Source organism: Myotis daubentonii, chromosome 13, assembly GCF_963259705.1.
Source record: "Myotis daubentonii chromosome 13, mMyoDau2.1, whole genome shotgun sequence".
Lineage (NCBI taxonomy): Eukaryota > Metazoa > Chordata > Mammalia > Chiroptera > Vespertilionidae > Myotis > Myotis daubentonii.
This window is the reverse complement of record NC_081852.1, coordinates 41274132-41288679: the sequence shown is the minus strand read 5'-3', so window position 1 is coordinate 41288679 and position 14548 is coordinate 41274132. Positions and strand designations below refer to the sequence as shown.

At 41.8% G+C, this 14548-nt stretch overlaps 1 protein-coding gene across 2 annotated transcripts in view; it reads right to left on the bottom strand.

The window, feature by feature from the left end:
- Nucleotides 1–14548, bottom strand: part of PLCE1 (phospholipase C epsilon 1) — a 292198-nt gene that overhangs the window by 115642 nt on the left and 162008 nt on the right. For both annotated transcript variants that reach the window (XM_059660836.1, XM_059660837.1), the window contains exon 4: nucleotides 3786–4102. In XM_059660836.1, the coding sequence (XP_059516819.1) occupies nucleotides 3786–4102 (317 nt within the window). The remainder of the gene's footprint in view (nucleotides 1–3785; nucleotides 4103–14548) is intronic.

Here is a 14548-nt window from a genome sequence, read left to right as displayed (position 1 = left end):
GGAGGCTTTTCAACCTGAAAGGAGAAAGAGAACTCTGGCTTTTTGGAGTTTTAGATCAAGACTATAACCACAGAGATATGTCCACATCAAAAGGGTTCAGGAAGACCTGCCTCCCAACCAAGCAAAGCAGAACCGAGCCCACGCCCAGCACAAATCTTGACTACCACCGCTTGAGGGCTGACCCCTTGCACGTGCTTCAGTGTACTTGCAAGGAGAAAAAGATGATCCTTTCAGAAGTTACTCTGGTGTGCAGTCTCGAGAAGGGGGATGGGGACAAACAATGCTTCCAAGCCACAATCTAAACTGATTTTAAATGACCTATCTCCTGGGCTTCCTTAATGTAAGCCAAACCCTTTCAGTTATTTCATGACTGTACTTTCAATTGCATTGTACTTTTAACCTTATTTTCCTAAGAATAAACTTTATGCAACATTGCCCGAAAGGCATAGGGATTTTCTTCCCTTTCTCCACACCACGGTTAAGTCATCATGTAAGTAGTTATTAAAATTCAGGAAACTTGTAGCTCTTGATCATGTTCTACTGACAGTCTGGAGCAAGCTGACTCCCTAGACCATGAGTCTTGCTCATGACAAGAACTGGTTGTCTTCTTGTCCGGAATGTCCTCCCTGCCCCAATGTTCCCCCTCTGCCCCGGCTATCCCTTAAGGCCCAGCCCCACACTCCAGAGCTGAGCAGCAAGAGCTCTGATCTCCCACCCAGACACTTCAGCTCCCATCATCTGTGCCACTAACACTGCATGTACTTTCTGCCTTTTTTGGTAGTGGTTTGTGCCCGTGCCTGACTACAATTTAAGACTGGTAGCTTCTGGCAGCTGCAGACTGTTACTCACTTTCCTTAGTGCTTATCCACCATGGTGCCCTGCTTCTGAGAAGTGCAGACGGTATGTTAACTGAGTGCACTGGCCTCTCCCCTAAGTGACAGACACTCCTGCAATGGAGCTAATATTCTCTCTCTTGTCTTTCAGATTCTCCGGTGTTCCAAGAAATACATCTCTTCCTTCCCTGAAGAAAGTACAGTTATTTTGTGTATCCAGTTTCTTGTGGAGAAATACTTGTAAACTTTGCAAATATCTTATTTCTTATCACAGTTTTGCACCAAAATTTTAGAATTCATCAATGGTTCTTGCCTATAATAATTTATTACTGGGGTTTCCTAATGGTGATTTCCTATTTCCCTCATTCCTTTTACACTTATTAATTGAAATTCTTTTAAAAATAAGAGCTGTACCTTACCCCCTCCCATTGATATATTTATTCAATTATTCATATCAGTATGAACTCATAAATATTTATTTTATTCTATAGATCATAACCCAATAATATGATTATTTATTTTGTTATTTAAGCTTTACTTTCTTTATCTGTGAATTAAGGACAATGACAACCGCCTTACAAAACTGTCCCTAGGATTAAATGGGATTTAAAAGTGTGAAAATATCTAGTCCAGAGCACCTAGTAAATAAGTGCTAGCTCCTTTCCTTCCTCTTCTTTACAGAAAGTAAAACCATGCTAACTTGGAGGCAAAACCATTCTAAATAGGTGAAAGTCTGAACTTAAGAATTCCCCTTTAATGTAATGCAGCTTTTCCACCCTAAGATATATAAACAAGAATTTAGCTATCCCAGTTTGTCTAGCGGAGGTCATTTGGGATCTGCCTATAATGACTATATAAGATTGATTTTTAATCTGCATGCCCATAATTTGTATGAAAATAGATGCTTGAGAATACTTGAAAACAGACTGTTCTCTTAAGTAGATTAAGTGTTTTCCCAGAAATCTTGTTTATGTTCTGAAGTTGCTTAGCTAAACTATTTTCAGAGATAGTCCAAAGCGTGCCTCAACCCAGCTGTGGTTCCGATGATCACTAACTCTGAATTAATGATATCACTGATTCATCTTGGATTCCTAAGGTTATAGCAGTGAATGGAAGAAATTCAAGTTTTCTTTCTCCAAAATTAATTTAAAATTAGATTTTAAAAGTTTGGGCAAATCACTTGTAAGTTCAGGTGGGATTTAAAACAATAACAACAACAAAGGATAAGGGCAAGGTCCCACATTATATGAGAGTGACTAGATCTGGAAGTTTAAAATAATTCACAAAATACAGTAAAATCCCATATGAAATCACACAGTTTACTGGAACTTTCATTTCCTACCCAGCTTTATTGATAAGAAGAATCAAGATCGTCAGGAGATTTATTTTAAAAAAACAGCATTGGGGCAGTGTGATTTATAAGCTCTCATGCGGACACCCAGAGGGTCTGTTTTACTCAGTGTGGGGTGGGGCCAGGAACCTGCATTTTTATCAGGCGCCACTCCACAATATGAGTCTTGATATAGGTGGGAGGCAGAATACCACAGCAGTTCAAAGCTCAGGCTCTGGGGACCTGGCAGTGTGGGTTTGAATCTCACTATTGCTACCTACTACCTATATAACCTTGGGCAAATGATTTCATCTCCTGTGCCTCAGTTTCCCCACTGGTAGTGTAGGGCTAATGACAGTATCTGCTTCCCAGGGTTGTGAGGAGCAAATCAATGGTATATGTAGCTGATTAGCAGGGCAGTGTTAGATGGAGATCAGCAATTCCCACGGGTCATGGATCTCCCATTGAGGAACATATCTGGGCACAGAACTGCTTGAGCTGAGCCCTTAACATGTCTACATCCACTGTGCCTCCCCATGGTCACTGACATTTACATCCATCATCTGGGTCATGATTGGCAGGCTATGGAGACTGCGAGGTCAGCTGCTATCATTAGAAAGTGTTTAACTAACAAAGGTGGATTGATCCACTGTCAATCAGAGATATACAGGACTAGAATGGGAGTATAATTTTTGCATTTACTACTGTAATTGTGGAGTTAAACCAACCACCAACAACTATAGAAACTGAAAGTTGTGTTTAATCTTCAAGGCAAAAGAAATAAAGTCTAAAAGACAGCAATTGTAGAACAGAAAACTTTGAGTGTGTGGTTATACTATGGAGGAAAAGTGTTCTTTAAGCCCAACAGCACAGCATCCCTGACCCTTGCCCTGCATGGAGACCTGCCTCTCCTCCTTCCTATCCCTTGTCCTTGCTCCAGGGTCACAGCATGTCAGCCAGTTGGCCCTCCTCCTCCTCCTAGTTGCCACTAGACCTGCCTCGCTCCCAAGTGTTCCCAGACTCTGGTTACAGCTTCCTCCTCAGAACTGGCTGGTAAGGTCTCAGAGGCCTTGGAGGGACTTTCTGGGGGCTGGGGATGTTGATGGGATCAGAGGACAGGAGGGGGTGACTCACTGTCCCTCAAGACCACGTTCCTCCCCACTTTCCTGACCCAGGTGTTGGTGTTTAGTGTCTGCTGAGGAGGCCTGACAGTGGATCCTGTGGCCAGGGATCATACTGACCAAACTCAAAATCGAAACATTTAATATTGAAAGCACATGAAGAAACCAGGGGGAGAATATTTGAAAACAGGCACAGGGAGAATATTTTGGAAGGGAGGGGAGAAAAGTTGGGGATTGGTTGCCCAAAGGGAGAAGGCTTGTGGACTTGGTAATGATATGAGGTGGAGATAGCATCACTTAGGCTTCAGTTAGTTAGAGTGAAGTGAGAGGGAGGATGACAATGTGCTGTCTATCTCAGTGCCTGGAAAGAAAGCAGTCATCATGGAAGTGGCAAGACAGACAGGTAGATGAGATGTCAGTAACAGACAAACCAAGAAGGAGAAATGCTTAAAAACCACTTACTAGCAATTCTTACAAAAACATCTGAAAGTGGCTTCTTACCTCATTAAATCTCATCACAAGATCTTCAAGGGCATTGTGCTCTCTGTTCTGGGAGTTAAGAATTGATGCTGAGATGGATGCTTTGAGGCAGGGCAGGGACCTCTGACATTCTGGAGTGCTCAAGTTCTGGGTCAAGAAGCAAAGATAGTCAACCGGCAAGACCCTCCGGTAGATATTCTGTTCCTGCTCCATCAGGATGCTGGCGACTTCCTCGGGGAACTGGATGAGGGGCTGCAGATCAATCAGCTCCTTGCTGATCCCAGCTGAACTTGAAGGGAGGGCACTGGAATTGGCCATAGAGGTGCCCGGTTGGCGTTCTGGAATAAAGCCACAGAGGTCATGGTCACACCAAGGTTGGTTTTCCTTACAACCGATATCTACTTGAGAGCCATTCATAGTCATGTAGGTTTCTTAAAGTTTCTGCAGTTCTATACTATCTTTCTTGTTATAGAGACCTGATATCTGCTCTGCTGCTTCCCCTGTCCCCCTCTCTGGGGCTAGGGGTAGGAGTAGTTTCCCATTTTCAGAAGTAAAATTGATTTGGCACACCATTCCCTACCCAGTTCACTGTGACACTTGCAGAATAGCAGGGAAAATGTAGCATTTGATTCTTCATCCTGCAGTGCTAACCATCAGAGTGAAAAGAAATAAGGGTGGGTGTGGGCACAACAACTGAAATGAAATGAAAGAAGGCTGTGGGGGAGGAGGCATGTACATGTATGTGCACATATGTGTAAACATGCAGGAGAACTGGGGACTCTGTACTCGAGGTTTCAAAACTTCATGGTCTACTCTGCAAACATCTCACCCTCAAAACCCGGATTCCACTGAAATCTATTTGGGGATTTGCGGGGATGGACCACCTACCAAAGTAAGAAAGGAACAGGAAGAAAGGACACATATCTAAATAAATAAAATAAATAAATCTTCCCTGCCCCACAACTGGTAGTAAGAAGATGGCATGGGAGAGGAAGTGAGGGGGGGGCATTATATCAAAGTATTGAATGCGTTTGTAGACTCAATATTATTCCCTTAGCACAAATTCACTTTATTTTGACCACTCCCCTCCCCTCCAATCTGTCTCTTAATTTCCTACCTATGTCATTTATTTATTCATCTACTTTACCAATCATCCATCAGTTCATTCAAAAAACTGAAAATCTGAATCCTAGAACAGAATTTCCCAAAGTATGACCCGTTTTGTGGCCACTAAGTTGGGGAAAAGTATCATATTCTTGTCACAAATTCTATTCCTGGAAATAAATAGGGCACATGGGTACACCATTAGAGTTTCAAAGGGGTCTGCCAGTAAAGGAATCCATTTATATTGCTTAACCGAGTATTTCTCCAGAGCCATACTTTTATATGCTACTTACTGTGCCATTCTGTGTGACTAGTGCTGGCTGGAACCACTTCAGGAAATGCTGCCCTGAGGGCCAAACTGTTCTTGCTCTCCGCCAGTTCACATCTTTTCCTTCCTGGCAGTCCCTCCCTGGCCAGCCCTCCTTCACGCTTCTCATGGTGCTTCATGAGGGGACCATGTTTGGTTTTCCCAGAATCTTTCTTACATTCTTGATTTCTTAAATACCCTTACTGACCTTTGACAGAATAAAACTCATCTGTCCTCTGATGACACTGTATTTGTTGGCACAGACTGACATCTGGCCTGGACACTAAACAACAGCAAAGCTAATGTAAAGGTGAAGGAATTAAGCAAAAACAAAAATTAACTTGTAGACACAGACAACAGTATGGTAATTACCAGAGGTAAAGAGGGGTGTGGGGAAGTAGAAGAGGTTTAAGGGGGGATACATGGTGATGGAAGAAGACTTGACTTGCGGTGGTGAACATACAATACAATATACAGATAATTTGTTATAGAATTGTACACCTGAAACCTATATAATTTTATTAACCAATGTAACCCCAATAAATTCAATTAAAAAACACTTCTTCAATATCCAGACTTCAATATCCTTGATTCTTTTATCTCTATTGCAGGAAACTTTGGATCATCACTCCAAAGTGCTCTGTCTCCGTATTGCTGAGTTCTGAAGTCATCACCCCTGAACTGACTTCCATTTCCCTTCCACCTTTTCTACTAAACTTTCTCTGCCTCAGCCAACTTCCAGCTGCTTGACCTTGGTCTGGGTTCATGGTCAGCACTTTAACATGGCACCCACCAACTCCCAGGATTCCCTCACAGGTCACCTTGACTTTCCATCAAATGCACCTCCCAAAACTCAATCCTGGGCAAACTCAGCCAACTATACTTGGCTTCTGGGAAGCTAAATGATAATACATGTCAATGACAATCCCTTAGGATGGGACCCTTGCTGAACGGTGTTACCATACTGTAGCCAGGCCCTCAAGACAGCTTCGAACGTGACATACATTTATTTATTTTTCCCTAAATAACTCAACAAGGCCCACCTCAGTTTGTGATGAAGTCTACCGAACTTGCCTCAGTGGTTATCTCCACCTCCAGTCCCTTTCTTTCCACTGACTCTCATTTGCCCACACAAATGTTCCATTTCCCTTATTCTTAAAAAGAAACCAATAAACTTTCTTGTCCCTTAAACTCCAAATCATTTCTAGCCTCCACTTTATTATGGACCTTCTCTAAAGGGTAATCTACATTCCTGATTCCTTCCTCTGTAAATATGGTGACCACATCTTCCGATTCAAAACTCAGGTCAGTCTGTTCAAATGAACAGGCTAGTGAGGATGCAGGAGAGAAAAAATAGACACCAGGTCTGTCTTGGGAGTTCCTAGGTCTTTTTAAAAAATATATATTTTATTGTGTTTTTTTTTTACAGAGAGGAAGGGAGAGGGATAGAGAGCCAGAAACATCGATGAGAGAGAAACATCAGCTGCCTCCTGCACACTCCCCACTGGGGATGTGCCCACAACCAAGGTACATGCCCTTGACCAGAATCGAACCTGTGACCCTTGAGTCGGCAGGCTGACGCTATATCCACTGAGCCAAACCGGTTAGGGCAGGAGTTCCTAGGTCTTAGATCACTGTGTTGACAAGGCATTTCTGCTGATAGTCTGGGCTCTGATGTTCCCCTCCTCAACTCTCCTAAGCAGTCCACCTCTTTTGAAGCATAGCTCAGGAAAAGTTCTTGGTGGTATTTGCCAACTAATTAAGTGAAGTGCTCCCTTTTGGAGGAATGCTTCCAGCAGTGACCTAAACAAATTGTGAGGAGAAAGTCTGAGCTACAGTGCTCTCCTCTGATGCAAGCCTAAACTAGTTTTACATACAGGGTGGGGCAAAAGTAGGTTTACAGTTGTTCATATGGCAAATAATATAATAATTAGTAAATAATGATACAAGAATAAACTCTGTTTTGTATACTCACAACTATAAACCTACTTTAGCCCTACCCTGTAAATTCCGATCAGAACTTTCTGTTTTCTCTTTTGCATGAAAACTAGAGTATCCAAAGTACCATTTCCTTTTGATTCTAATAGGTGAATACGGAGTACAATGACTTAGTCTAATAATTTTTATCCATCTTTTGGAACAAGCTACCAAAAATTGACTGCATAAAAAAACGAAGACTACCAAATTTGGTTCACTGTAAGGTCATATTTGAAAATAATTAAAGAGAAGGCAGGAACTCAAATCTATATAGCTTACATGTCCTCATTCTTCAACTTTCTGAAAAGTTTACAAAATGACTGGATTTCCTGAAAAATTGAGTCAGAATGTGGCCTGATGACAGAGGCAGTTTCTGGATACAAATAATTTATGTGCAAGAGAATTAGCCATATATAGGAAGTCTTCCCAGAAGTAACCAGCTTGAAGACACGATTTCAAAGTACAGCACTCTGTGAAGGAAATGAAAATAACTCCCAAATTTTATGAAACCAATTATTTAATATCTAAGAGAAGAGATAATGTAATAAAATATGTAAGTAATGTAAGATAAGATGATATATTATTAACTGCACTATATCTTGAGATATGAATCACATGCTGCTACAATGAATAAAGAATCTAGTAATTGGTGGGGAATAGCAATAAATGAGACCTAAAAAACTGAATAAATGAGGAAAAAGAAGCCCGCTCAGTGGGACCCTAACAAATGTAGTGTCCCCATGTGTCTTAGTATAAGGATGACATCACTCAAAGGAAACACAAATCTGATGTTTGAAACCTTGAAACATAATATAGACCTTTAGTGTAGGTTTCCTTAAAGCAGGATTACGCAGGAATATTTTTATCATGACCACAAAGAAACATCCCAGAAATCTTCTTGGGACAGAATTTTCTGCCCTCCAAGTTCCACACTTTAGCAGCTGTTAAAACAAGCTAAAAAAGATATCAGCTTTGTGGTTATGACAGGCAGGAGTGGAGAGAGGAAGAATTGAGGAAGGTGGTCAAAAGGTACACATTTCCAGTTATACGTTAAAAAGTACTAAGGCTATAATGTACAACACGATGGCTATAGTTAACACTGCTGTATGGTACATACTAAAGTAGTGAACAGAGTAAATCCCCAGAGTTCTCATTATAAGGAAAATAATTTTTTTAAAAATTTTCTTTTCATTTTTATGTATCTACATGATGATGAGTGCTAACTGAACTTATTGTGATAATCATTTCATAATATATGTAAGTCAAATCATTATGCTGTACACCTTAAACTTCTACAGTGACATATGTCAATTATATCTCAACTAGGGGGCCGGTGCACGAAATTCGTGCACTGGGTGTGTGTGTGTGGGGGGTGTCCCTCAGCCCAGCCTGCCCCCTCTCACATACTGGGAGCCCTCAGGCATTGACCCCCATCACCCTCCAATCGCAGGATCGGCCCCTTGCCCAGGCCTGACGCCTCTGACAGAGGTGTCAGGCCTGGGCAGGGGACCCTCATTTCCCCCCATCACTGGTTCTGCCCCCAGCCCAGGCCTGATGCCTCTAGCCCAGGCATCAGGCCTGGGCAGGGGACCCCCAGACCCCTCCGATTGCTGGCTCTGCCCCTTGCCCAGGCCTGATGCCTCGGCCAGAGGCGTAGACCCCCATCACCCTCTGATCACCTGATCGGCCCCTTGCCCAGGCCTGACGCCTCCACCAGAGGTGTCAGGCTTGGACAGGGGACCCCCATCTCCCCCCAATCACTGGCTCTGGCCCCCGCCCAGGCCTGAGGCCTCTGGCCCAGGAATCATGCCTGGGCAGGGGACCCCCATCTCCCTCTGATCGCTTGCTCCACCCACCGCCCAAGCCTGACGCCTCTGACCCAGGCTTCAGGCCTGGGCAAGGGGACCATCATATCCCCCCAATCCCCGGCTCAGCCCCCCGCCCAGGCCTGATGCCTCAGCCAGAGGAGTTGACCCTCATCACCCTCCGATCACCAATCACCGGATCGGCCCCTTGACCAGGCCTGAGGCCTCCGGCAGAGGTGTCAGGCCTGGGCAGGGGACCCCCAGCTCCCCGCGGTTGCAGGCTCCGCCCCTGCCCAGGCCTAACGCCTCTGGCTGAGGCGTCCGGCTCGGGCAGCGGGGACCCGCAGCTGCAGCGGCCCCGCGATCATGGGCTCCGCTTTAGGCCCAGGCAAGGGACCCCTAGCTCCTGGGATTGCCAACTTCGACCGTGTCCAGCTCCCATCGCTGGCTCCACCCCTACTTCCTGCTATCACTGGCCAGGGTGACAAAGGCGCCTGATTCTCCCAGCTCTTAGCTCCCCCCTGGGTTTCCGATCACTGTCAGTGGCAGAGGGCTTCTTCCTGCTTTCCCTTTCACCTCCCTGAATTGTGCCTACATATGCAAATTAACCGCCATCTTGTTGGCAGTTAACTGCCAATCATAGTTGGCAGTTAATTTGCATATAGCCCTGATTAGCCAATGAAAAGGGTATCGTCAATTACCATTTTTCTCTTTTATTAGTGTAGATAAAACTGGAAAAATAGATTTCCCACATTATTGCGTTCTTGCTGACCTCTCCTTATAATTTCCTCCGTCCCCTTCACATGCCATGTTACCCCAACTCTCAGCTGTAAGTCACATCACCCTTACTCTCTGTAATATGGGCAACTGTACAATGGGTTAAAGGCCCAGTAACTCTATGACCCTGGATCCTTTCTCTTTATATGTGGAGCAAATTTCATAAAGCCCACTGAAAACTTTAGTTCTTTTACTGAGAAAATTTTTTTTAAAGTTTCTGGTGAATAAAATTATCTACCTCATTTATGGTCAATGTTTGCTCTCAGCCCCGTGCTCTTTAGTTAATACTTACTCTACAGCAGAATATGGCTATATCTCTAGACACTGTCATAACCTAGAAACATCTATGATGAGACAGTATTTTCAAGTTTTCATTCCCTGCTCAAATAATAGCTTCCTGAACGTAGTGCTTTATATGGATTAATTCAGGGGGTAGGCAGTATCACTCATGGGAAGCTCACATAAGGTTCCATAAGTAGTAAGCCAGGGAGCTGGGGTTTGAATCAGGGTCTATTTGACTCCAGAGCTCATGTTCTTGGTCATTCAGCATATTGCCTGGGCAGCAACAAAATGCTACATTGAATTCTGGTTTTTAGATGCAATTCAAGTGATTTTAGTTAGTATAAATCAACTTCTTGTGCTTGTTTATTTGAAGTGAAGTGATGTGATAAAATGAATTCTTCAAACTCCAAAGGTAAGGATTTGATCCTAGAGGGTGGACAGTTTCCCTCCTTGCTCAGCCATTCGTTCAAACACTACATTATACCACGCTAGAGTGGAGCACACAGGAACTTGGAAGTGCCCTCTCTTTTCCTTCTTTTAAGTTCCTAAGAAAGTTCCCATGTTTTAAACCAGTATTTGCCAGAGGGTGCTATATTGAATTTATGCAAAACATGGTTCCTTGGTTAATAATTTAGAGACATACCAAGCTAAACAAAGTTAAACAAGCTCTCTTTTTCTATTTTAACTGCAGGACTTCTCAGAGCCTTTAACAATTCCCACAAGGGGAATATGCTATCATAGCTCTCCTCAATCTTGTTGTCAGGTTCCGGATCATTCACATGGGAATTAAAGTCTCTTCAAAGCTTTGGTCATCACACTTAGTGATTCCAAATGGGGGAATGAGGCCTAAAGTGTTCATGAGTTTAGTTGGTTCCCAAGGAAGCTTAGGCTGCTGTGTTACTGGGACCCTATGGAAAGGCCTAAGAGTGAGAGAGGCTTATTTAGGAAACTACAAGTCATTCCCAATGGCTGAAGCATATTTTAGAAAGATGGAGCATCACTGTAGAAAGCAAAGAAGAAAGCTTTATTCTCCAGAAGGCACAGAGTAGGTGTGGCTCATGAAGAAACAAAGGCAGATAAGGGTAGTGGTTAGCACTTATTCAGAGATGCTGGTTCAGGTCCAAGCCCACGTAAGAGGCTCTGGCTTGGGCTAGAGCAAGTGTGTCAAACTCACAGCCCCTGGGCTGCATGTGGCCCACAATGAATATTTTTGTGGCCCAGCCAATATAACGGCATGTAAGAAAACATTAATTTTATCATTGCTCTTGTTCTATTTTATACTATACTTTTTGAAAGAAACCTACGTTTCTATGAAAATTGAAGCATGTGTTTTTTTGTGGCCCACATAAACTTAAACCTTGTTTATTTGGCCTGTGTTGGCCTTTGAGTTTGACATGTTTGGGCTAGAGTCTTGAAAACCTGCTACCTCCCATTTCTTTTTTTGTTGTCTTGGTCCCTATCAAGACTAAACACATTTGGTTTATCTTGCTGTACCTCCTATGAGAATCTAGAGTTTATAAAATAATCTCACATCATTTGCATAATGTTAGAAAATCCTAACAGACAGGCATTGCTAATCTTAATTTTTATAAAGCTTAAGTTAAAGCTATGTGAATTGCCCAAGAATCCAGCTTGTGAGTGGTCAGTCATGGCACTGGTAAAAGTTGAGAGAGAACCAGAAGATCCTGGCTCCTGGCCAGTATTGTGCATTACCCCAAGCCCGCTCTGAGTTATCTTGGGTGTGCTTTGTGTCCGTGGGCCACCCTTATTAGCGGCCAATACATCTGCATGGGCTTAACAAAGGCTAAGTAGAAATTCATTCATTCATTTATTGAGTGCCTACTATGTACCAGGTTTTGTTTCAGGCTACACTGATGTTGGAATTTAGCGAGCAAGAAAAGATCTTTGTTCATATAGATCATTCTAGGAGAGGAGACAGATTAAACAATAATATAATGTGAGTGAGAGCGGCAGGGGTGGGGGAGATGATGGATGTGGGTAGGGAAGGTGCAGAATTGCATAGTATATATATTAACTAGAATGTTAGCAATTTCCTCAACTTTTTCGGCAAAAGTTTTCAAAACTTTACCATTCATCCAGAATGCTCTTGGCTTGATCCTTTTCTAGCATCTCAGCAATAGCTATTCACCTAGCTATTGTTCCTCACCATTTGTTAGCCCTTTGCATCAAGTAACTAATTTAATTTCTACAAAGAACCCCATAAAGTAAGTGTGATTATCCCCATTCTACAGATCACAAAACAGAGGTCAGAAATATTAAGCAATCTGCCTAAAGACACCCTATGACTGAGATGGCGCTGAAACTAAAATTCAGCTCTGACTCCAGTAGTCCTCCCTCTATTGCCCTTAGTGTTGTTTTTTTTAAAATATATTTTATTGATTTATTTTTACAGAGAGGAAGGGAGAGAGATAGAGAGTTAGAAACATTAATGAGAGAGAAACATTGATCAGCTGTCTCCTGCTCATCACCCACTGGGGATGTGCCCACAACCAAGGTACATGCCCTTGACCGGAATCGAACCCGGGACCCTTCAGTCCGCAGGCCGATGCTCTATCCACTGAGCCAAACCGGTTTTGGCATGCCCTTAGTGTTTTAAGGGATCTTCTGCATTCCCCCTATTTCCTACCAAGTCTGTCTGTCTGTCTGTCTCTCTCTGGGTAGGAAGAGAGAATTATACTTTACTGGAACCTGACTTTAATGAAAAAATAAAGCATAGTACTCTCATTATATTTTAATGGCAGTTTAGTTTTTTTTTTACTCTATGTATCTATGTAGCTATCTATTATTTATTTATACAAGGAAAACCTTTGGGAAAACCTGACACGTAGTTGTGCTTCTGAAACATTATCTTTCTCATTCTCTGTGAGTGGTGGTGAAATAAGCACAAGGTTTCGTGGAAAGCAAAACAAAAATTTAAACAGCACACCTTTTGTCCAAGCAATGCAACTTTTAGGATTTTATCAGAAAGACTCACAAAAATATAGATAAAGTGAGGAAGATTTATATGTATTGGCATTGAAAATTTTTCATGATAAATTCAGGTGAAAAATAAAGCAAGTTGGAAACAATGGAATATAATCTCAATGGAGGAAAATGAATTTTATAAATGTAGGTAATGTTTATATATCTGCCCAGTACACACCAAACTAACAGTAGTGTTTATATATTGCACAATTCTGTTTTATTTAATTTTTTAATGTACATGTGACAATATTTAAAAAATATATATCAAAATGATATTTGAAAAACTCATCCAGAGAACAAAATCCCAACCTTCTTTTTTTAAAAAATATATTTTATTGAATTTTTACAGAGAGAAAGGGAGAGGGATAGAGAGTTAGAAACATCGATGAGAGAGAAACATTGCTCAGCTGCCTCCTGCACGCCTCCTACTGGGGATGTGCCCGCAACCAAGGTACATGCCCTTGACTGGAATCGAACCTGGGACCCTTGATTCCGCAGGCTGACGCTCTATCCACTGAGCCAAATCGGTTAGGGCAGAATCCCAACCTTCTGATGGACACAAACTAGTTCAGCATTGGAGCTGTTCAGATTTTTTCCAATAAATATGGCAATATTGTTTTTGAAAAGTTACTTCAAATTACAATTAGGGAAGAAAATAGGAAAAACTTTAATTTTGTAGACAGTCCCTTTATTTTGTTAAGTTAAGCTTTAGATTCATACACTGCACATTTAATAGTCTGAGTGCAATTCCAATTATATAAACTAAAACAGGGGAGAAAAGACGCAGATTTCATTTTATAAAGGTTTCAGATTTGGCTTAAAGAAGGTAAGTCTCATGTAGAGCTGAAAATTGCTTTCCAATAGGCAAGTAATGGGTGTAGAGAAAGGTTAATTTATTGGTGATTCTGTCTCATGATCTGTTATTGGTTTTCAGAATAATAAATCAATCTTGCAACAAATGTGTCTGGCCTGGTCTCAATACTACATGAAAAAGATGAGTTCACAAAATTAATGAAGCATATTATTTCTAACTCAGTGCTTTAAAAAAAATGCCTGGACTGAGAATTAAGCCATGGTCAGATAAAAATAGTTACTGAACTTAGCCTCAGAGCAGAAAAAAAGTATGACAGAATCCTTATTAATAAAAATAATTATAGCCATGCTAGTGGATATGAAGTGACATCTTATGGTTTTGATTTGCATATCCCTAGTGACGAATGACATTGACCATCTTTTCATGTTCTTATTGGTCATTTGTATATCCTCTCTTGAAAAGTATCTATTCAAGATCTTTGTCCATTTTTGAACTGGGTTGTTTGTTTTTTGTTAAGTTTTATATACATTCTAGGTATTAATCTCAAATATCTTTTCTTTCTATGGGTTGCCTTTTACTTTGTTGATAGTGTTCTTGGATGCACAAAAGTTTTAAATTTTGAGGAAGCCAAATTTGTCTATTTTTTCTCTTCTTGACTGTGCCTTTGGTGTCATATCCAAAAAATCACTGCCAAATCCAATGCCATGAAACTTTTCCCTCATTTCATAGTTAT